This window comes from Euleptes europaea, chromosome 4 (genome assembly GCF_029931775.1).
Source record: "Euleptes europaea isolate rEulEur1 chromosome 4, rEulEur1.hap1, whole genome shotgun sequence".
Classification (NCBI taxonomy): Eukaryota; Metazoa; Chordata; class Lepidosauria; order Squamata; family Sphaerodactylidae; genus Euleptes; species Euleptes europaea.
Window position 1 is genome coordinate 114553789 of NC_079315.1, and position 24029 is coordinate 114577817.

A 24029-nucleotide genomic window follows, 5' to 3' on the forward strand; every position below is an offset into this window, starting at 1 on the left:
TGAACTTGGGACCTTCTGCATGCCGAACAGATGTTTTGCCACTGCACCAGGGGGCCTCCCAACACAGTTCTCTGCATCATGTATGCACATACAGACATTTTTATGCATCCCTTCCTGTACATCTATGCTATATAATTATTCACGTACGCATATATGTGAATCCTTATAGCAATACGGGATTGTACTGCTAGACATGCAGCCCAAGATTTTAGGGTTCCTGATCAGCAAATGATGATGAGCAAAATATATTTGTAATCATTTTTAAAAAACATCCTTAGTTGAACTAGGATCAAGACTTATTATCCATCAAAAACTCTTGTACAAGAAACAATCAGTCTCAATATATTTTGGAAAAAAAATATCAGTAAAGAAGAACTGGACTAAAGTTTTGGTAAGATAAGGGGTTGTGTTTAGTGAACTTAGAATTTGCATTTCCAAGATATTAATGGCTGAATGGCTAATTGGTTTATAGGGAAATGGGTTTTATTTCTGGAATAAAACTGGAATATACTGGAACCCCAAAGTACATTGGAATGGATAATGATATACGTTAAATTTGCTGCAATTCACTATTATTATAATTCAGACTGGAGGTGGAGGATCACATTTTGAGGGCGGGGGCCATGGCCAAGTGGTAGAGCATTTGCTTTGCATTCAGAAGGTCCTAGGTTCAATCCCTAGCACCTACAGTTAAAAGGATCGGGTAATCGTGATGTGAAAGACCTCTGCCTGAGACCTTGGAGAGCGGCTGCCAGTCAGAGTAGACAATACCATCCTTGAAAGACCAATGGTTTGACTCCGTAGAAATACAAAACAAAAACCTATGCTGAATACAATAAAGTATCAAAAATAACAGCACGTCTAGCAAAACAGGCATAATTAAAGAGTGTATATATATTTTTGACATAAATGCCTACCAAACATAAATTGCAAGTGCTAATATATACAATACTATCCAATTGTATGTCAATACATCAATCATCAAAAAGTCTATAAGCATATCAGCAACATCTACGCAATGCAGGACCACGTTTGTGCTTACTAAGTGTTAGTAGTGGCAACAGTCACATAGGACTGAGGAAATCTGCTTGGATGAAATGGCTGAATATCAATCCGGATATCCCGTCTCCTGCTAATAAATTTCCTGTTCATGAATGGTTCTCATCTCAAACAATATTGGACTCTGATTGAATACCTTGATTTATTGGATTCTCAGATGTTTATCTACACGTGCTGTTAGTTCTGACTCTGTAGAAGGCAGCTTCATGAGCAATAACCGCAGGGGTTACTGGAGGAGGTAGTCTGGCCTTACATCAACAATGTAATGGTAGGCAAATTCTACCTTGTGGCCTGATCCTATTGAATTAGGCACACCGAATTCTGCATCTGATCTAGTAAGATCTTGGAAGCTAAGCCGGGTCAGCGCTGGTTAGTACTTGGAAGGGAGACCACTGAGGAAGTCCAGGATTGCTACACAGAGGCAGGCAATGGCAAACCGCCTCTGTTCATCTCTTGCCTTGACCTGGATAGCCAACCACCTCTGAATGTCTCTTGCCATGAAAACCCTAAGGGGGTCACCATAAATGGCCTGCAGTATGATAATAAATTCACACACACGTACACACACACACGTTCTAGGTTTCAGTCATGATAGTCACCTTACTAGCAGCCTAATAACCCAGATTAACCTGACCTTGTCAGAGTTTAGAAGCTAAGCAGGGTCGGTCCTAGTTGATACTTGGATGGGAGACCACCAAAGAAGTCCAGGGTTGCTATGCAGAGGCAGGCAATGCAAACCACCTCTTGCCATGAAAACCCTACAGGGTGACCAAAAGTCGCCTGCAACTTGATGGTAAATATATGCACACACACACATGTTCTAGGTTTCAGTCATGAGAGTAGGCTTACTAGCAGCTTGATAACCCAGATTAACCTGACCTTGTCAGAGCTCAGTAGCTAAACAGGGTTGGCCCTTGATAACCCTTGGATGGGAGACCACCAAGGTAGTCCAGGGTCGTTACGCAGAGGCCTGCAATGGCAAACCACCTCTGAACGACTCTTGCCTTGAAAAACCTATGGAGTCACCGTGAGTTAGCTGTGACTTGACGGCGCTTTTGACCACCACCAGCTCTGCAAGGATCACGCCATCATTGTATCTCTCTGATTGGTTCCCTAGACACAATGTAAACCCTTGACCCATTGGCAATGACTGAGGCTGATTGTGCCTACAGAGAGCCAGCTTGCTGTAGTGGCTAAGAGCGGTGGTTTGGAGCGGTGGACTCTGATCGGGAGAACCGGGTTTGATTCCCCACTCCTCCACATGAGCAGCGGAGGCTAATCTGGTGAACTGGATTTGTTTCCACACTCCTACACATGAAGCCAGCTGGGTGACCCTGGGCAAGTTACAGCTCTGTTAGAGCTCTCTCAGCCCCACCTACCTCACAGGGTGTCTGTTGTGGGGAGGGGAAGGGAAGGTGATTGTAAGCCAGTTTGAGTCTTCCTTAAGTGGTAGAGAAATTCGGCATATAAAAACCAAACCTCCTCCTCCTCTCCTTCTCCTTCTCCTTCTCCTTCTCCTTCTCCTTCTCCTTCTCCTTCTCCTCCTCCTCCAGAGTAACTGCTTTGAGAAGAGACTGAGGGAGGGTCTCTCGTGTCAGTTGCTACTGATGTGACCGTCTCTGCATCTTCTTCTTCTTCTTCTTTTTCTTCTTCTTCATCATCTTCTTCTTCTTCGATAGCTGTGCAGTGATCGATAGTTCCTCCTCCTCTCTTCTAGAATTAGATGTTTTCTCAATGCTGTGGCTGTAACCGCAGCAGGGATTGTCACATGGTTCTTCCAGACTGTGGGGACAGTTTCCAAGCCGGTGGCAGTGCATTCCTGGCAGGCCGTTCATGGCCGGCATGGAGCCCACCCCCTGTGATGCGGGAGAACGGCGTAATGAGCCATGAGGCAAGTTACAGGGCTGGTGAGCCAGGGATGCCTTTGCAGATCACTTTCCTGTGGCGAGGGCGAGATCGGCCCTCGGACCTGTGGTTCTGCATCTCTTAGATAAATATTAGCCAGGGCTGTCAAGTGCAAAGAGCATCCTCAGAAGCAATTGCACATGAATGCATGTGCATGTTCCCAAAAATTTCCTATCAGGGCCTTTTGTGTGGCATTGATGAGGAGGGAGAGTAAAAAATTGGTAAACAAGCTTTAAAGTACAGGGGAGGGGGAGGCCAATCTGTCTTCAAGATCTCTCTTTTTTTTATCCTCTGTTCTGATCTGTGGAAGAGAGCCAGGGTGGTGTAGTGGCTAAGGTGTCGGACTGGGACCTGGGAAACCCATGTTCGGATCCCCACTTGTGCGATGGAAGCTTGCTGGGTGACCTTGGGCTGGTCAAAAAGGGCAAGAGTCCAGTAGCACCTTAAAGACTAACAAAAATATTTTCTGGTAGGGTATGAGCTTTCGTGAGCCACAGCTCACTTCTTCAGATACAGCTAGAATGTGAATCCATCGGTCTTTAAGTAGAGGAACAGTATGTAAATGTGAATAGCAGGCTTGATGGGATTAGGTGTGATATGCAGAAGAGTCTGTGATGTCCAGGGGAGAGATGGGTGTGGAGAAATCAGCATTGGTAATGGGCCATGAATGCAAGGTCTTGGGCTGGTCACAACACTCTCAGCCTTGACCCTGGCAATTATTTGGATGAGAGACCTCCAAGGAATACCAGGGGTATGACGTGGAGGCAGGCAAATCACCTCTGAATGTCTCTTGCCTTGAAAACCCTATAAAAAGGTAAAGGTAGTCCCCTGTGCAAGTACTGGGTCATTACTGACCCATGGGGATGATGTCACATCCCGACATTTACTAGGCAGACTATGTTTGCAGGGTGGTTTGCCAGGGCCTTCCCCAGTCATCTTCCCTTTACCCCCAGCAAGCTGGGTCCTCATTTGACTGACCTCAGAAGGATGGAAGGCTGAGTCAACCTTGAGCCGGCTACCTGAAACTATCTTCCGTCGGGATCGAACTCAGGTTGTGAGCACAGCTTGGACTGCAGTACTGCAGCTTACCACTCTGTGCCACAGTGGGGAGGGGGGCTTGAAAACCCTATGGGATCACCATAAGTCACCTGTGACTTGACGGCAAAAAATAATTATGGTCTGCATGGCCCAGGCCAGCCTGATCTCGTCACATCTTGGAAGCTAAGCAGGGTCGGCCCTGGTGAGTACTTGGATGGGAGACCACCAAGGAACCCCAGGGTTGCTACGCAGAGGCAGGCTATGGCGAACCGCCTGAATGTCTCTCACCTTGAAAATGCTGTGGGGTCACCATCAATCGGCTGTGACTTGATGGCACTTTCCACCACTGTTGTAGCAACAGACCAAAAATAAAACACTATAGGAAAATAGCCCGCTGAGTTTTCCAGCCTCAGTGACTGAGAGGTCAACCAGCTAGTAAATTTGGCCCCCCAATGTGGAAGGGTGCAATCCAAGGCAAAGTTATGCTTTTCAAAACTCATAGAAGCCAATGGGCTTGGAAAGGTGTGACTCTGCTTAGGGTTGGGTTATATACTATTGATTCAATGGATTAACAGTGTCACAAGCGGATTAGGGCTGGGGACTGGGAGACCAGGGTTCAAATCCCAAAATAGGATCCAGGAGACCTAGGTTCGAATCCCCCCTCTGCCATGGAATCTTCCTGGGGCGGCAAGAATGCATAAATTTGTTTTTATGGTGCCATCAATACTGTTTCTAAGATACTGGATTTTCAAAGGCTTTGAAAAGCTCTGGCCAGGATTAAAGAGAACAAAATCTGGGAAAGGGAAGGAGATGGAAGACAGGTGGAGCTGGAGGGTTTTTTAAAAAAATCATTTGTGGTTCCTGCTGTGGATTTCTGTTTGGTACCACCCACCCCTGAACACACAGAACTGCCCTATACTGAATCAGACCCTTGGTCCATCAAGGACAGCATTGTCTACTCAGTCTGGCAGTGGCTCTCCAGGGTCTCAGGCAGAGGTCTTTCCCATTGCCTACTGCCTGTTCTTTTTAATTGGGATCGATCCTGGGATATTCGACATCATGCCAAGCAGATGCTCTACCACTGAGCCATGACAGAGATCAGTTCCCCTGGAGACAATTGCCACTTTGGAAGGTGGGCTGTATGGCATTATACCCCGTTGAAGCCCCTTCCCTCCCCAAACCCCACCCTCCTCAGGCTCCACCCCCAAAATCTCCAGGTGTATCCCAACCTGGACCTGGCAACCTTATTCAGAAGGCCCAGTTCAGAGGATTAAAGCAGTCATCCCCGGGGCATCAGAGGAGAGGCAGTTTTGCAGATATGTGTGTGTTGAGTGCCGTCAAGTCACAGCCAACATTTGGCAACCCCACGAACAGGCTTTCATGGCAAGTGATTAAGCAGAGGCGGTTTGCCCTTGCCTTCTTCTGCAGAGCCTTCCTTGGTGGTGTCCCATCTAAGTACTAACAATGGCTGACCCTGCTTGGCTTCCAAGATCATCTGATGACATCAGATAATTCACAGTGGGTAGCCGTGTTAGTCTGTCTGCAGTAGTAGAAAAGGGCAAGGGTCCAGTAGCACCTTAAAGACTAACAATAATATTTTCTGGTAGGGTATGAGCTTTTGTGAGCCACAGCTCACTTCTTCAGATACGTATCTGAATAAGTGAGCTGTGGCTCACGAAAGCTCATACCCTACCAGTCAGAAAATATTTTTGTTAGTCTTTAAGGTGCTACTGGACTCTTGCCCTTTTCTACTACTGATGACATCAGGCTAGTCTAGGATGTCCAGGTCAGGGTAGGGAGATCAACTACCTGCATATGTGCCATTGAGTCACAGATAACTTATGGCGACCTCAGCAAGGGGCTTTCAAGGCAAGTGAGAAGCAGAGGTGGTTTGCCCTTGCCTTCCTCTGCAGAGTCTTCCTTGGTGGTCTCCCGTCTATGTGCTCAGCTTCCAAGATCTGATGAGATCAGGCTAGCCTGGGACGTCCAGGTCATGGCAGGGAGATCAACTACCTACCTATGTGCTGTCACGTCACAACTGACTTACGTTGACCCCAGCAAGGGACTTTCAAGGCAAGTGAGAAGCAGAGGTGGTTTGCCACTGCCTTCCTCTGCAGAGTCTTCCTTGGTGGTCTCCCAAGTACTAACGATGGCCAACTCTGCTTGGTTTCCAAGATCTGATGAGATCAGGTTTAGCCTGGGATGTCCAGGGCAGGGCAGGGAGATCAACTACCTGCGTATGTGCCGCTGAGTCACAGACAATTTATGGCGACCCCAGCAAGGAGCTCTCAAGGCAAGTGAAAAGCAGAGGCCGTTTGCCACTGCCTTCTTCTGCAGAGTCTTCCTTGGTGGTCTCCCTTCCAAGTACTGACCCTGCTTAGCTTCCCAGATCTGACAAGATCGAGCTATACCATACTACCTTCCATTTGCAGAGATACTGATCTATTTTTAAAAAGCTTGACCAAGCAATTGCTCCAGCCAGCAGCCTTGATCTCCTCACCCAACATCTTGGAATGAATTCTCTGCAGCCATGTTTCTGGATATAATGGAAACTCTGGCACAACTGTAGCTACCTCTGGTTATACCATAATTGCATTAATACAGTGACTATTGAGAAGAGAGGGCAGATGGTAAAATGTCACTATTGAATACGCTTCATATGCTGTAAAATGATTTCGACAGAGACTGGATGGCAGAGCCCATTGATCTGAGGGAACCAGGAATGAAACTTATGCTGTAAACAGTCAGGGAAATCTACCAGTCGGAAACTCGGGTTTTATAAAGAGCTCACTGTGGTACAATACTTTTCTGTTCGTAATTGTTTCTTTATTGGTATCTCACTCTTCCTCCCCCACCCCACCCCCCAAAAAATCCGGGGAGGTATATTCACGATCATCTTCATAATAATCAAGGAGATTGGTTGTTCTAAAAGCCAAGCTACATGCAAGTGTCAAGGATCAAAATCGGAATCCTGACATAAAATTGAGGAAAGGCTGAGGGATTTGGGAATGTGCAGTCTGGAGAAGAGGAGATTGAAGGAGGGGGAACATGATTGCTCTCCTTAAGTATTTGAAGGACTACCACTTAGAGAAGAAGGTTGGTTTTTTATATGCCAACTTTCTCTACCACTTAAGGCAGAATCAAACCGGCTTACAATCACCTTCCCTCCCCTCCCCACAACAGGCACCCTGTGAGGGAGATGGGGCTGAGAGAGCTCTAACAGAGCTGTGGCTTGCCCAAGGTCACACAGCTGGGTTTGTGTGTTGGAGTGGGGAAATAAATCCAGTTCACCAGATTAGAGTCCGCCGCTCATGTGGAGGAGTGGGGAATCAAACCCGGTTCCCCAGATCAGACTCCACCACTCCAAACCACCACTCTCAACCACTACACCAGGGAGCTGTTCCTGTTGGCAGCAGAGGATAGGACTCGCAATAATGGGTTTAAATTGCGGGCAGAAAGGTACCAGCTGGATATTGGGGGGGGGGGTGGAATTTACAGTCAGAATAGTTTGTCATGCCAGCGGCAGAATCGGCTGCCTGGGGAGGTGGTGAGCTCCCCCTCTCTGGCAGTCTGTAAGCAGCGGCATGACAAACATTTGTCAGGGATGTTCTAGGCTGATCCTGGACTAGATGGTCAGTATGGCCCCTTCCAACTCTATGATTCTAGCTGCCAAAAGCCAAATGCAACTAGAAAGAGCTTTCGGATATAGATTAGGGCAGGGAATGTGTGTGTGTCAACTCTTCTTCTGATTTGAAGAAAAAATGATACCAAAGAACCAGAGTCACAAGTTTCCAGTGTGGTTTGGATCAGATCTTGAATAATAAATTTCTGACAGCCCATCCCTAGTATCAGTTAGACATACTAGAGAGCCAGCATGGTGTAGTGGTTAGAGCATCAGACTAGGATGTAGAAGACGCAGGTTCGAATCCGCACTCCGCCAGGGGAGCTTGCTGGGTGACATTGGGCGAGCCACACAATCTCAGCCTAGCCTACCTCATAGGGCTGTTGTGAGGATAAAATGGAGGCGAGGGTAAGGTGTTTTGGGTTGCCACCAGAGGGAAAGGTGGGCTATAAATTAAATCAATAAATATAAATAAGGACATAAGAAAGGCCATGCTGGATCAGACCAAGGTCCATCAAGTCCAGCAGTCTGTTCACACAGTGGCAAACCACGTCTCTAAGAGCCCACAAACTAAGACCACTGGAGGAGCATTGTCCTGCCTGTGTTCCACAGCACCTAATATAATGGGCATACTCCTCTGATACTAGAGAGAACAGGTATGCATCATGACTAGTATCCATTTTGACTAGTAGCCATGGATAGCCCTCTCCTTCTATGAACATGTCCACTCCCCTCTTCAAGCCTTCCAAGTTGGCAGCCATCACCACATGCTGAGGCAGGGAGTTCCACAATTTAACTATGCATTGTGTAAAGAAATACTTCCTTTTATCTGTTTTGAATCTCTCACCCTCCAGCTTCAGCAGAAAACTGATAAAAGGAAATATTTCTTTACACAACGCATGGTTAAATTGTGGAACTCCCTGCCCCAGGATGTGGTGATGGCTGCCAACTTGGAAGGCTTTAAGAGGGGAGTGGACATGTTCATGGAGGAGAGGAGTATTCATGGCTACTAGTAAAAATGGATACTAGTCATTATGCATACCTGTTCTCTCCAGTCTCAGGGGAGCATGCCTATTATATTAGGTGCTGTGGAACACAGGCAGGAGAACGCTGCTGCAGACGTCTTGTTTGTGGGCTTCCTAGAGGCACCTGGTTGGCCACCCTTATGTACAGACTGCTGGACTTGATGGGCCTTGGTCTGATCCAGCATGGCTTTTCTTATGTTCTTATGTCTCCTTCTACCACCAACCCACTCCGCAGCCCTGCATTGAGAATGCAAAAGGAAACTCGATATCTGATAAGAAGGAGCCTGGGGATAAATCAATAACTCTGTATTCCTCTCTTCATTAAGGCGAACCTATACAGGAAACCAGTTCACCTCATTCTCTGAAGAAAGATGTCGAAAACATGGGCAAAGGTAAGGCGGAGGGGGGAAATGTACGTTTGACATGGGACAATAGCTATAGATCTGTCATTTCAAACACTCCTTTTCTCCGGGCCCAGAGAACGTAAAGACAATGGTGCATAATCTTTTTTTTATTCCTCGCCATATTTTAAGCTTGACAAGCAACGAATGAATAATATATGGACCTTTTGTGTGGCTATAATTGAGATTAATGCATACGTATCAATCAATACGTGACACGGTCCTATAATACTTTAAAATAATATATTGCATTGATTTATATTCATGGATTTCTGCACAAAATCCATCCTAGGCCTGGACAGGGCATTCCACCACTACCCGCCCCCTTAAACGGCTACAAACATTTTGCCTCCCGCGGTAATGAATTGCACGCAAAAGCATGAGTTCTCAAGATTTATTTCACCCGTTTAGTACAATGCCGTCTTTCTTTCCCTCTCGGTCTAGAAGAACTTCAGAAGGTCTTGTTTGAGCAGATAGATCTGCGAAGAAGGCTGGAGCAGGAGTTTCAGGTCCTCAAAGGCACCGCGTCTTTCCCGGTTTTCAGTAAGGGAAACGTCTTCTCTTATTAATTCAATGGTTCTGTGTTGGCTCATTAATTTATTCATTATATTTGCATCCTACTTTTCAGAACAAAAGTGGTTCCCAAAATAGCTTGCAAGTAAGGCTGCCAAGTAGGCTTGCCAGACCCCGTAGCTCCACCGTTGGGAGCTTTGCAGGGCCGCGGCGTGCGATGTGTGCGCTTGCCTGGCACGGCGCATGAGCGCACCCCATGCAACGCACCCACGTCACTTCCTGGTTTACTCGGAAGAGACACGGACGCTCCAGCGATCTCAACCAAAACTCTATGGTTTCCATAGAGTTTTAGCTGAGGTTGCCAGAGCATCTGCTTCACATGCGCGCGCAAGTGCGCTCATTGCCCGCTGGTCCTCAGCTGGTCGGCAGGCTACCCGGTGGATGGGCGGGATTTTACCCGCCACCACCGGGCACTTGGCAACCCTACTGCCAAGCGGTAGGAGAAAAATTAAGGGGAAAGAAGCTACCTCATGTGCTTACTGGAAGTTCATACAGGAAGAGGCAAAAGGTAGTTCTAGGAATTCCCAGAAACACTATGATTTTACCATCGAGTTTCCTGCTATTCCTAGAGCTACCCATTGTCATTTCCTGTATAAAACTCTGGTAAATACATGAAGCTGTATTTTTTAAATTTTCTCCTGCAACACTGTGCTCCCCCCCTCCTGCTGGTTGCTGGGAAACACTGGCTCAAAGCAATCAGAGGCAGCCTGATCACTCGGTTTTACTCTTATGGGGAATTTTGCGGGACATTTAATTGACAACAGAGAAGAGAAACCTGTAAGAATCCTGTGGCAGAGCTGCCAGTACCCAAGACTCTTTGGGAAGATGGAACAATTTTAATCAGTAGCTCAGAGACACACAGAGTAGTCAGGAATTGCCTCATACTAGGGTTGCAAGGTCCCTCTTCGCCATAGGTGGGAGGTTTTTGGGCTGAAGCCTGGTGGGGTTGAGGAAGGGAGGGACTTCAGTGCCATACAGTCAAATGGTCAAAGCGGTCATTTTCTCCAGGCGAACTGATCTCTATCGGCTGGAGATCAGTTGTAATAGCCGAGATCTTACTTGCCAACTTACTAGCAGGAGATCTTCTGCGATTACAATTGATCTCCAGCCGATAGATATCAGTTCACCTGGAGAAAATGGCCACTTTGGCAATTGGACTCTATGGCATTGAAGTCCCTCCCTTTCCCAAACTCCACCCTCCTCAGGCTCCACCCCAAAAGCCTCCCACCGGTGGTGAAGAGGGATCTGGCAACCCTAGGCAAACTACAACACATGTTGTGAATCCATCATTTATCAAAGAGAGTTGAATGACTCATCTGAATTAAAACTGAAATCTACAATTGTGCATTTAAGGACCGGGATCATCCCAAGTAGGGTTGCCAGCCTCCAGGTGGGAGCAGGAGATCTCCTGGAATGACAATTGATCTCCAGACTACAGAGATAGTTTTCCTGAAGAAAACGGATACTTTGGAGGGTGGACTCTATGGCATTTTAACCCACTGAGGACCCTCCCCTCCCCAAACCTTGCCCTCCCCAGGTTACGGCCCCAAATCTCCAGGAATTTCCCAACCTAGAGTTGCCAGCCCTAGCCGTAAGTAAACCCTCTAGCTTGGAAAGGAAGTTGGTTTTCAAAGTACAGGAGCTACCTGCCAGGTAAGGTCAATATGGCGGCTTGGAGTTTTGCCATCCGCATTTCCCCGTGTGTCCTCTCACACCACAGTCAAATTTAATACCTGCCTCCCTCTCCTGTAAATAAAGCTTGCGATGAAACCACACAGAAGACAATTCAGACGAAAGGAGCGGGCGTACGCCGCTGACCAAGGAAGTGGCAGGAGATCCGTTCGCCAGCTTGAAGGATGTGTGGTCTCCAGGCACCACAAAGCAGTGGTCAATTCTGCTTTGGATTCAAAAAAAGGAAACGAAGCACCAGACAGGCATGGCTGGCCTGCGAGCTGGCTTTCCACTTGCGCAGCCCCAGTCCCAAGCGCGTTTGCTCAGAAGGAAGTCAGAGAATGGAGGAGGTCTTATTCCCAAATAAATATCCACAGGGTAGCATCTCCCCAGCCCGATCCTATCTATCACATTTATTTATCTGTCCCTTTCCCCAAAGAGGAGAATTGGTTTTATACCCTGCTTTTCTCTACTTTAAGGAGTCTCAAAGCAGCTCGAAATCACCTTTCCTAATCCTCCGCACAACAGTCACCCTGTGAAGTAGGTGGGGCTGAGAGAGCTCTAAGAGAACTGTGACTGGCCCAAGGTCACCCAGCAGGCTTCTTGTGGAGGAGTGGGGAAACCAACCCGGTTCGCCGGATTAGAGTCTGCCGCTCATGTGGAGGAGTAGGGATTCAAAACTGGTTCTCCAGATTAGAGTCCACCGCTCTTAACCGCTACTCCATGCTGTAGGATTGCCAGCTCCAGGTTAGGATTACCTGGAGATTTGGGGGGCGGAGCCTGAGAAGGGCGAGGTTTGGGGAGGGGAGGGACTTCAACGCCATACAGTCCAATTGCCAAAGCAGCCATTTTCTCCAGCTGATCTCTATCAGCTGGAGATCAGTTGTAATACCGGAAGATCTCCAGGTACTACCTGGATGTTGGCAACCCTACCACGCTGGCTCAGGAGGCATGCAGCATTTCCCCATCCTCCATTTTATTCACCCAGAGCTTGTGAAGTCATAGCTGAGTGGTATGCATCTACTACTAATAGGGTTGCCAGGTCCCTCTTTGGCACCAGCGGGAGGTTTTTGGGGTGGAGCCTGAGGAGGGCGGGGGTTTGGGGAGGGGAGGGATTTCAATGCCATAGAGTCCAATTGCCAAAGCGGCCATTTCCTCCAGGCGAACGGATCTCTTTCGGCTGGAGATCAGTTGTAATAGCAGGAGATCTTCTGCTATTACCTGGAGGTTGGCAACCCTAGTTTGAAGATCAGTTGTAATAGTGGTGCCACCTGGAGGTCGGCAATCCCTTGTCTACTATGGTCATCAGGCAACCATCTGTTGTCTATCCCACCATCGAGGGTAGCCTGTCTGCCATCAACCAGAGCCTGGGCCATTTCCATCGTGGCTCTGACTCTGTGGAAAGGACTCTCTGAAGAGGTGAGGGCCCCCCCTCTGCCTTAAATATCTAAGCAAGGTCTGCCTGATTGCCTGGGCAGCATAGTGTAGTGGTTAAGAGCAGTGGTTCAGAGGGGTGGACTCTGATCTGGAGAACCGGGTTTGATTCCCCACTCATCCACATGAGCGGCGGAGGCTAATCTGGTGAACTGGATTTGTTTCCCCACTCCTCCCCATGAAGCCGGCTGGGGGACCTTGGGCCAGTCACAGTTCTCTCTAAACTCTCTCAGCCCCACCTACCTCACAAGGGGTCTGTTGTGGGGAGGGGAGGGAAGTTGACAGTAAGCCGGGTTGATTCTTCCTTAAGTGGTGGAGAAAGTCAGCATATAAAAACCAACTCATCGTCTTCTTCTTTTGTGTGGGGGGGTGTTAACTGGCAGGCACCTTTTAAGGGGGAGGGATTTGGGGTTTGCTATTTTATTTTGGGAGATAAGGCTGCATTGTATAGTCCAGTCTTGTCAGATCTCTGAATCCAAGCAGGGTTGTACTTGGAAGGGAGACCACCAACGAAGACTCTGCAGAGGAAGGCAATTGCAAACTACCTCTGCTTCTCACTTGCCTTGAAAGCCCCTTTCCAGGGTTGCCATAATTTGGCTGCTACTTGACAGCACTTTACACACACACACACATTTTATTTCTCTTTAAACTGGAAATGTTTTAAACTATTATTGTAAGCCACTTGGAACTAAAAGGAAAGGCAGGATATAAATGTCTTAAATAAATAAATAGACATAGCACCACCTTTACATGCAGAAGGTCCAAGTTTTAAGGGTGGCCAAATGATTTGGAAACACCTTCACCACGCTGAAAGCTATCTACATTTTAATGTCCTGGAGCAAACCCAAGGTTTTGCAAAAAATAATAAAAAATCAGAATGTCTAGGAAAAGCTGCCTTTGAGGTACGTTAGGCTGAGAGAGAAAGGGGCTGCCTTAAGCCTCCCTGGCAGAGTAGCGATTTGAACCCGGGTCTACTACATCCCAGCCCAGCACTCTTGACTGCTACACTGCACTTCATTTAGGGTTGCCAACCTCCAGGTAGTTATTTATTATGGAAGTATAGTACTTGTGCATATCCCTGTAGTACTTGTGCATATTTTCTCCAGAACAACCTCCAGGGAGTAGCTGGAGATCTCCTGCTATTACAACTGATCTCCATCTGATAGAAATCAGTTCACCTGGAGAAAACGGCCGCTTTGGCAATTGGACTCTCTGGCATTGAGGTCCCTCCCCTCTCCAAACCCCGCCCTCCTCAGGCTCCACCCCAAAAACCTCCCACCAGTGGCGAAGAGGGACCTGGCAACCCAACTTCAATGCCATAGAGTCCAATTGCCAAAGCAGTTGTGAATCCATCATCCTTCAGCTGCTGCTTGAGGCTAAATTATCCACCAGGTCTGATAATAGATCTAGGGTTGCCGGCTCTGGGTTGGGAAATACCTGGAGATTTTGGGGGCGGAGCCTGAGGAGGGCGGGGTTTGGGGAGGGGAGGGACTTAGGTGCCATAGAGTCCAATTTCCAAAGCAGCCATATTCTCCAGGTGAACTGATCTCTGCCGGCTGGAGATCAGTTGTTATAGCGGGAGATCTCTAGCAACTACATGGAGTTTGGCACCCCTAAATAGATCCCAAGCGTCACATGTAGTCCAGAGGCCCCAGTTATTATTATTATTATTATTATTTTGCCGTCAAGTCACATCTGACTTATGGCAGCCCCATAGGGCAGGGTTGTCGAAATCAATTGTTACGAGAGCCGGATATGAAATAAATTTCACTTGATCGGGCCGGGCCATGCCTCATCCGTCCAGATTGGGGGGTGGGTATGTGGCTGCCTCAGCTAGCTTGTGGGCCGGATAAGAGCTCTCAAGGGGCCAGATCCGGCCCGTGGGCTTATGTTTGACACCCCTGCCATGGAGTTTTCAAGGCAAGAGACGTTCAGAGGGGGTTTGCCATTGCCTGCCTCCACGTCACGCCCCGGTATTCCTTGGAGGTCTCCCATCCAAATACTTGCCAGGATCAACCCTGTTTAGCTTCTGAGATCTGTTGAGATCGAGCTAGTCCGGGCTATCCAGGACAGTCCCCCCCCCCCATTATTATAAAATAGGCTTATTTGTTTTCACTTGGCAGCTTCTGCCAACTCTAACAGTGCAATCCTGTGAGGAGTTACTCCGGTCTAAGCCAACTGATTTCAGTGGCCTTAGTCTGGCGTAGCTGTACATAGAGGTGCCCCTGTAAAACGCTAATGGCTTCAATTGCCCTTCCCACCTTGCCAAGGGAGGCCAAGAGGGCAGCTTAAATATTTTGCCTTGTATTCCAAGCCAGCCGGCTATGACTTCGCTCCACAGCCCCCACATTCATCATGTTGCTATTTTGAATTACAAAATTTCTCCGTCAGGGCAAAATTCCCGCAGAGACATAAATAGACTTCCATGTCGACAAGCAGGAGAAAGAGCGGCGTGTTGTTGTTGTTTTTTTTAAAAGGAAGGAATGCATGTTTCTTTTGCCATTTGTTACAAAACGGTTCTTAACAGACCCTCTGTTCTTGCTCCTCCCCTGCGCAGATAACTTTCAAGATCAGATGAAGCGGGAGCTGGCCTACAGAGAAGAAATGGTCCAGCAATTACAAATTGTAAGAAATCCTCCTCTGTCCCAAGTAGGAACTGTCCTCCTTGAAAAACGACACTGAATTGTCAACCTGCCTTAAATGAATTGGCATATGGGCCAGCGTAGATGGTGGCCCGATCCTGGGAGTACTTGCGGCGGGCTAATCCTAGCACACTGCCTTTTGCAGAGAAACATCTCTGATCCGTTTACCTCTTGGTTGTCGACTTTGATTGGCAGCAGCTCTCTGGGGTTTCATGCAGACAAAGGCTTTTCCCGTCATTGTCTTCCGGCGGTGCCAGGGATCGAACCAGAGACCTTCTGCATGCCAAGCGTTCGTTTTATTTTCTCTTTCCCTTCTTCTGTCAGCTCCAAGTGGAATATGTGGTTTCAGGGCCACCCTCATTTTACGTTTCCAAGAATGCTGTGAGGCAGATTGTATGTGCCACTGCGCTATAGCCTCTCTAGGGTTGCCAGCTCCGGATTGGGAAATACCTGGAGATTTTTGGGGCGGAGCCTGAGGAGGGTGGAGTTTGGGGAGGGGAGGGACTTCAATGCCATAGAATCCAATTGCCAAAGTGGCCATTTCCTCCAGGGGAACTGATCTCTATCGGCTGGAGATCAGTTGTAATAGCAGGAGATCTCCAGCTAGTACCTGGAGGTTGGTAAACCTATTAGAGACTATGGAAATTGGGATACCGGCTTTAAAAAAAAAAAAAGGTTAATTCTCACATGTTTTAGTTTCAATGCTGGGTTGTCAGTTTGGCCGTGAATATAGAAAAGGGGTTAACCCTGGAAGCCGGTCTGCTTTTATGCTTGTGGCAGCAGCCCCCTATGTTGGCATTAGCGGGTGATAAGTAGGGTTTCCAGGTCCCTCTTCACAATTGGCGGGAGGTTTTTGTGGTGGAGCCTGAGGAGGGCATGGTTTGGGGAGAGACTTCAATGCCATCGAGTCCAATTGCCAAAGCGGTCATTTTCTCCAGGGGAACTGCTCTCTATCGGCTGGAGATTGGTTGTAATAGCAGGAGATCTCCAGCTAGCACCAGGAGGTTGGCAGCCCTAGTGATGGCATACCCCCAGACTGTTAAAAATCTCCACCTGGTAATTTCTGCCCACAGAGCTGCTGCCTGCAGCACAAGATCAAACCAGCTGGCAAGCTGAAATATAATTTCTGTACAAAAAAAGGCAGCACCACGGCTCAAAATCCTGGTAAACAATAATAGAAAACAAAACTAAGTACACAAACTACAAAAAAAGTTACAGTCCAATAGTCCAATATACAACAGTCCCAGGAAGGATCCACAGAACGGGACCCGACAAGAACTGGACCCAACTGTCAAAGCGGCCATTGAGCATCTATGGTCTTGAGCATCTATGGGTGCATTGAGCATCAAAGCGGTCTTGAGCATCTATGGGTGCCTCACTTTCTGCCCTTTGTTTCTTGCATCTTTGCGCCGTTGTTCGACGCTTGAAAGCGGACTTTTCTATGCTATGTGTGTGCACTATTGGCTTCTATGTATATATATATTTGTATGATATTGTCTTTGCATTTTCTTGTTGTTGTGTTGGAGTGTTGGAATATAACTTTTTTTGTAGTTTGTGTACTTGGTTTTGTTTTCTATTATTGTTTACCAGGATACTGAGCCTTGCTGCTTCCTTTTTTTTTGTATAGCATTGCCGTTTGCGAAATATAATTTCAGGCAGGATCAGGGCGGATGGTGCGTCGAAGCACCGCAAGATACCTTGAAAATATACCTGCGTCTTTCAATACGGGGCGCAAGAATTTTCTGCCAGGAATTTCTCAGTCTCGAAGTGCCCTCTTCTGTTTCCGCCACATTACTACACCCTCCAGGATTCTCCGCTGATGCTCTCAATTAAAATAATGCTCGATCGATAGGTTTCAGCCGCTGCTTCTGTACACCCTGAACTTGTAAACATTCATTTTTTACGATTTCCTGAGTGACTTCCTTGGCTCGCCCAATAACTGGGAAACTGGCAAGACAGTCTTCTCCCTTTCACATCCTTTGACACAGGAAATTAATCCTCTTCTGAGGCAAAGCTTCTCCTGTGAGTAGGGGTGCCAACTGGCCAGGAGAAAAATTTCCTGCCCTTTAATAGAGGCTGTCAGGGATGGCCACACCACTCTAGGAATTGCCAGAAGCTGTGTGGTTTTACCATATAGTTCTCCACAATTCTTAGACTGGTTTTGTGGTGGCGGAAAGTGCCGTCAAGTCACGGCTGACTTATGGCGACCCTGTAGGGCAGGGATGAGGAACGTCAGGCCCGGGGGCCATTTAAGGCCCATGAAACCATTTGGTCTGGCCCTTCGTGGGTCCTGACAGATCTCTAGCTCAGAAGGATCTAAGACTGGTGATCCGCACTCGCCCATCCTGTGCCACCAGGTGGGCGAGTGTGCCATCGATTGGATGCCTGCCTGCTTGCCTGCGCCCCCGGGGAGGGGGTCATCTGGGGCAGCTGCCTGCTTGGGGCTTGGTCGGCTAATTTTTAAGTTGATAATTTTGTATGGCCCGCGAATGAGGTTATAAATATCCAAATGGCCCTTGGCGGATAAAAGGTTCCCCACCCCTGCTGTAGGGTTTTGAAGGCAAGAGCTGTTCGGGGGTGGTTTGCCAGTCCCTGCCTCTGCGTGGGCTGAGAAAGTTCAGAGAGAACTGTGACTGGCTTCAAGTGGAGGAGTGGGGAATTGAATCCGGTTCACCAAGACTCGGGAAGCGACGTCACTAGTAAGACTTGGCATGAAAACATACATGTTTCAGCGCAAGACAGATTTCATCCACTTGGCCTGTCTTCTGTTCAGAGTTTCGTCTCAGCTGCCTTCAGTCTCAAAATCTCATGATGGCTTTCTCTGTATTTTTGTAGATCCCCTATGCAGCAAGCTTGATCAGGAAAGAAAAACTTGGCACACATCTCAGCAAAAGCTAAAAGGTGAGCACACATGTCAATGAAGAATGGACCACACTGTTGCTGTTTTACTACCACTTCAGAGCAGTAGAAAGAAACCAGAGTCCAGTAGCACCTTGTGTGGGTGTTAAGTGCCGTCAAGTCGCTTCCGACTCATGGTGACCCTATGAATGAAAGTCCTCCAAAATGTCCTATCTTTGACAGCCTTTCTCAGATCTTGCAAATTGAGGGCTGTGGCTTCCTTTATTGAGTCCATCCATCTCTTGTTGGGTCTTCCTCTTCTCCTGCTGCCCTCAACTTTTCCTAGAATGACGGTCTTTTCCAGTGACTCTTGTCTTCTCATAATGTGACCAAAATACAACAGCCTCAGTTTAGTCATTTTAGCTTCTAGGGTCTGTTCAGGCTTGATTTGATCTAGAACCCACTGATTTGTCTTTTTGGCCGTCCACGGTATTCGTAACACTCTCCTCCAACACCACATTTCAAAGGAATCTACTTTCTTCCTATCAGCTTTCTTCAATGTCCAGCTTTCACACCCATACATAGTAACAGGGAATACGATGGCGTGAATTAACTTCATCTTGGTAGCCTGTGACACATCCTTGCACTTCAGAATCTTTTCTAGCTCCTTTGTGGCTGCCCTTAAAGACTAACAAAACTTCTGGCAGGGATATCATCTGAAGAAGTGAGCTGTGGCTCACGAAAACTCACACCCTGCCAAAACTTTTATTAGTCTTTAAGGTGCGACTGGACTCTTCTTCCTTTCTGCTGCTATTGATGACTGCCCATCATGATCTACCACTTCAGAGGTTAAATTCACAGTATGGACCTGGATTAAACTTCCAGGAAGTCACTCTCTTTCTGGTAACCTACATCACAGGGTTGTTGTGAGGGTAAAATGGAGGAGGAAGCAGAGTGTGTCAGCCTCAGCTGACTGGAGGATGGGCAGGATAAAAATGTGATAAATAGACACTCCCTTTAAAAAAAGAAACAGATACATTCCCTGGAGATGAAGTCATCTATCGTTTTAGCCCTGATAGCTAATGCTCAGAGGCCGTATAACGCTCAGTACCAGGTACTAGGGCGGAATAAGAGGGAAATGTCGAGAACCATCGTGTCCTGCTTTGGATCTCCCTAAAGGCATTGGCCCTGACGCTGTTGGGGACTGAAGATAGCATAAGAACATCAGAAGACCCCTGCCAGATCAGACCAAGGCCCGTCAAGTCCAGCAGTCTGTTCACATAGTGTCTCTAGGAACAGGTGCCTCTAGGAAGCCCACAAACAAGGCGACGGCAGCAGCACCATCCTGACTGTCTTCCACAGCTCCCAAGATAATAGGCCTGCTCCTCTGATCCTGGAGAGAATAGGTATGCAGCATGACTAGCAGCCATTTGGACCAGTAGCCATGGATAGCCTGTCCATGAACATGTCCACTCCCCTCTTCAAGCCATCCAAGTTGGCAGCCATCACCACATCCTGAGGCAGGGAGTTCCACAGTTTAACAATGCATTGTGAAGAAATACTTCCTTTTATCTGTTATGAATCTCTCTCCCTCCAGCTTCAGCAGATGACCCCACGTTCTAGTATTAGGAGAGAGGGAGAAAAGCTTCTCCCTTTCTGCAGACATAGTGGGTGTGGGGCTCTTGTGAGGAAATGCCTGCTCCAAGGAGGCAGAAGAGAGGAACCCTACGCCAGTAGCATATTGTATTTGTCTCCTGTGTGTATCCTCTCCCTCCCTCCCACCCTCCCTTCCTAAGAACATAAGAAAGGCCCATCAAGTCCAGCAGTCTGTTCACACAGTGCCCAACCAGGTGCCTCTAGGAAGCCCACAAACAAGACCACTGCAGCAGCATTATTCTGCCTGTGTTCCACAGCACCTAAGATAACAGGCATGCTCCTCTGATCCTGGAGAGAATAAGTATGCATCATGACTAGTAGCCATTTGGACTAGCAGCCATGGATAGCCCTCTCCTCCATGAACATGCCCACCCCCCTCTTAAATTTGCCAGGTGAGACTCATCTTCCTGTCTAATTCAGCAAGGCTCTTATGTTCCTAACCACCTAATTGTTTGGTGTCTATTTGCTGAAAGTCACGTTAAAGTAGAGGACCCTCATACTTAAGGATTCAGAGGGAGTGAATGGAAGACCAGATAGATTTCTCCTGCTGTGCTTGTTGTCACGGAAAAGTCTTCCCTGCAGACAATTGAGATTTTTCTTAAAGAGCAGACTGCAGCATTTTCTGAAAGGTTATTGGTCACTTAAATGCTAAACTAACTATGTCATCCCAAGCACAGTTGCATCCTTCTAAGATTATTGATTTCCAAGTATATAGGGCCAAACTAAACAAGATGGGCATCCTTGGAGACGCAATGACATTTTTAAGAATGAGTTCCCACTGGGAATGTCTTTAAACAGCACTGCAAGGGACAACTCTGGCAGCAACCATCACAGCGCCAGGGCCATTTTTCTGACCCAAAACAATAACAAGAAGAAGAGGTGGTTTTTACACCCCGATTTTCTCTACTTTTAAGGAGTCTCAGAGCAGCTTACTATCGCCTTCCCTTCCTCTCCCCACAATAGACACCTTGTGAGGTCGGTGGGACTGAGTTCGGAGAGAACTGTGACTAGCCCAAGGTCACCCAGCAGGCTTCATGTGGAGGAGTGGGGAATTGAACCCAGTTCACCAGATTAGAGTCCACTGCTCTTAACCACTACACCATGCTGGCTCAGTGCTGAAGGAGGGTGTTATTTTCCCATACACCCACAAACTCCAGTGTCATTTCAGGTTGGAAAAATAGTACGGGGGAAGGCAGGATCCCCTCCTCCCCTTGCCATGGTGGGCAACCTAGAATTGGGGGGCCCTCACTCCACTTTAAGGAGTTTCCTAGTGGGAGTTCGCTCCTCAAAATGCCACTTTAACCTGCCACTTTAACTACCACACCAACACTGGCCTCACCCATTTCTTAAGCCAAACAGAGGTATAGTGTCCAGATCACGCGAAGTGATGGTATCACTTTACTCTGCTCTGGTTAGACCTCACCCAGAGTACTGTGTTCAGTTTTGGGCACCACAATTTAAGAAAGATGTAGACAAGCTAGAACGTGTCCAGAGGAGGGCAACAAAGATGGTGAGGGGTCTGGAGACCAAGTTCTATGAGGAAAGGTTGAAGGAGCTGGGTGTGTTTAGCCTGAAGAGGAGAAGACTGAGAGGGGATATGATAACCATCTTCAAGTACTTATATGGGCTGTCATATAGAGGATGGTGCTGAGTTGTTTTCTGTTGCCCAAGAAGGCCAGACCAGAACCAACGGGTTGAAATTAAATCAAAAGAGTTTCCATCTAGACATTAGGAAGAATTTTCTAACAGAGTGGTTCCTCAGTGGAACAGGCTTCCTCGGGAGGTGGTGAGCTCTTCTTCCATGGAGGTTTTTAAGAAGAGGTTAGATGGCCATCTGTCAGCAATGCTGATTCTGTGACCATAGGCAGATAATGAGAGGGAGAGCATCTTGGCCATCTTCTGGGCACTGGGGGTGGGGGGCAGGTAGTACTGAATTTCCTGCATTGTGCAGGGGGTTGGACTTGATGACCCTGGTGGTCCCAACTCTATGATTCTAGTTGTCGTAGCAAAGGGCTATTGGAATGTTTATAATTAATAATAATAATAATAATAATATGCTGCTGTTGTTGTTAATGCCCCGCCCTACTCCAGCCAGGCTGGGCTCAGGGTGGCTACCAACACAATTAAATATACATAACACTTACTTGATATATAAACAATCTAACACATTTAAAAACATTCTAACACTTAATAAAATCTTAGCACGCTGTTATTCTATTATTCTAGCTTCGGCGCCCAGTTTCCTATGTAGGGAGCGATGTTTGTATCGTTGGGCTAGATGTTACATCATCATGCCCATATTACGAATCTCAAGTAGGGAGGCCATGGACCCAGGGGGAAGGAAAGGTGTAGGATAGGATCATAGACAAGATGGAACGTGTCCAGAGGAGGGCAACAAAGACGTTGAGGGATCTGGAGACCAAGTCCTATGAGGAAAGGTTGAAGGAGCTGGGTATGTTTAGCCTGAAGAGGAGAAGACTGAGAGGGGATATGATAACCATCTTCAAGTACTTGAAGGGCTGTCATATAGAGGATGGTGCCGAGTTGTTTTCTGTTGCCCCAGAAGGTTGGACCAGAACCAACTGGTTGAAATTAAATCAAAACAGTTTTCATCTAGACATTAGACATTTTCTAACAGTTAGAGCAGTTCCTCAGTGGAACAGGCTACCTTGGGAGGTGGTAAATTCTCCTTCCCTGGAGGTTTTTCAGCAGAGGCTAGATGGCCATCTGTCAGCAATGCTGACTCTATGACCTTAGGCAGATGATGAGAGGGAGGGCACCTTGGCCATCTTCTGGGCATGGATCACTGGGGGTGTGGGGTGGGGGAAGTAGTTTGGAATTTCCTGCATTGTGCAGGGGGTTGAACTAGATGACCCTGGTGGTCCCTTCCAACTCTATGATTCTATGTCAGACCTGGAAAGGGAAAAGGGGAGGGAAGAAGGGGAGGGAAGAGAGGGGGAAGGGGGCAGTACTCTGATGGTACCATTGCTGTCCTCAACCATAGGATCAATAATTGGCTAGATCACCTGGTTTAACTTGTCTGCTCAGTCTTTTTTTCTTTTTCTGTTTCCCTAGAGCATGAACTACAGGACCGACTTGTACAATATCACCCATCTCTTTGAATTCAGACTTTTGTAAAGACTGAGAAATGGAAGGGCTTTGGCTATTTAAAAATAAGAATGAAGGAGGAAGAGAATTAATACGTCAACAGGGTTCTGCTGAACCGAAGGATAAGTGACCTCAAAGCTTCATGGACAACCATGTAAATTAGAATGTAGCAGCCATTTATTAATAATAATAATAACAACGGAACAATTCAAGAATGCCTGTCTTGGATCTCTTTTGGTGGTACCAAAGTTTGGTTTGGTGTTTGTTTTTTTGAGGACTACTGAACGCGACAGAAATTGTGAAAAGGCTTTTGACCCAATCGTGTGGGTAAACTTATGAAAATGGACCGCCTGGAACTTCCTTTGTCACTAAACATCTTGAGGATTTCACTTTTGAGAAGTGTTTCTCTTGAGGAAAGAAGCGTGATTCAGAAGGGAAAAGAACCCTGGGCTAACGATACATCAAGATGTACGAATGGGAGAGCATTAGCCATATTTGGAGCTTTCTAAGAGCAGATTGGAAACTCCAAGGACCCCCATAAACCCTCCCACTCAGAGACTCTCTCTGCTCCCTCCTGGTATTTTGCCTGCTGTATGAATGAAGATTGTACTCTTCTGGAGATATTTTACAATTTATTATTGAGTGTAATTAAAAATATAACCACTGAGATTAAAAGAAGGTATTTAACTCTGTTGTAGTTTCTTTAACATTCATGTGGATAAAAAAAGTCTATAATAAAAACAAAAAAAGATAAGATGTAATATTTGGTTCTTTCCTACTATTCGAAGTTGAATGCATTTGCCCCTCATTTGTTGAGAGTGCTGGAAATGATCTGGGTTGAACACATGAAGCTGCCTAAAACTGAATCAAATCCTCGGTCCATCAAAGTCAGTATTGTCTACTCATACTGTCAGCAGCTCTCCAGAGTCTCAGGTAGAGGTCCTTCACTTCATCTTCTACCTGCTCCTTTTACCTGGAGATGCCAGAGATTGAACCTGGGACCTTCTGCATGCCAAGCAGATGCTCTGCCACTGAGCCACAGGGTTGTATGGTTGGT

At 47.1% G+C, this 24029-nt stretch overlaps 1 protein-coding gene across 1 annotated transcript in view; it reads left to right on the top strand.

Moving 5' to 3' along the window:
* SKOR2 (SKI family transcriptional corepressor 2) overlaps positions 1–23064 on the top strand; it is a 35274-nt gene extending 12210 nt beyond the window's left edge. Inside the window, exons 4-8 of the mRNA XM_056849076.1 lie at positions 8976–9041; positions 9495–9593; positions 15286–15353; positions 18206–18271; positions 22940–23064. Of these exons, the coding sequence (XP_056705054.1) occupies positions 8976–9041; positions 9495–9593; positions 15286–15353; positions 18206–18268 (296 nt within the window). The 3' untranslated portion in view covers positions 18269–18271; positions 22940–23064. The remainder of the gene's footprint in view (positions 1–8975; positions 9042–9494; positions 9594–15285; positions 15354–18205; positions 18272–22939) is intronic.
* The last annotated feature ends 965 nt before the right edge of the window (positions 23065–24029 follow it).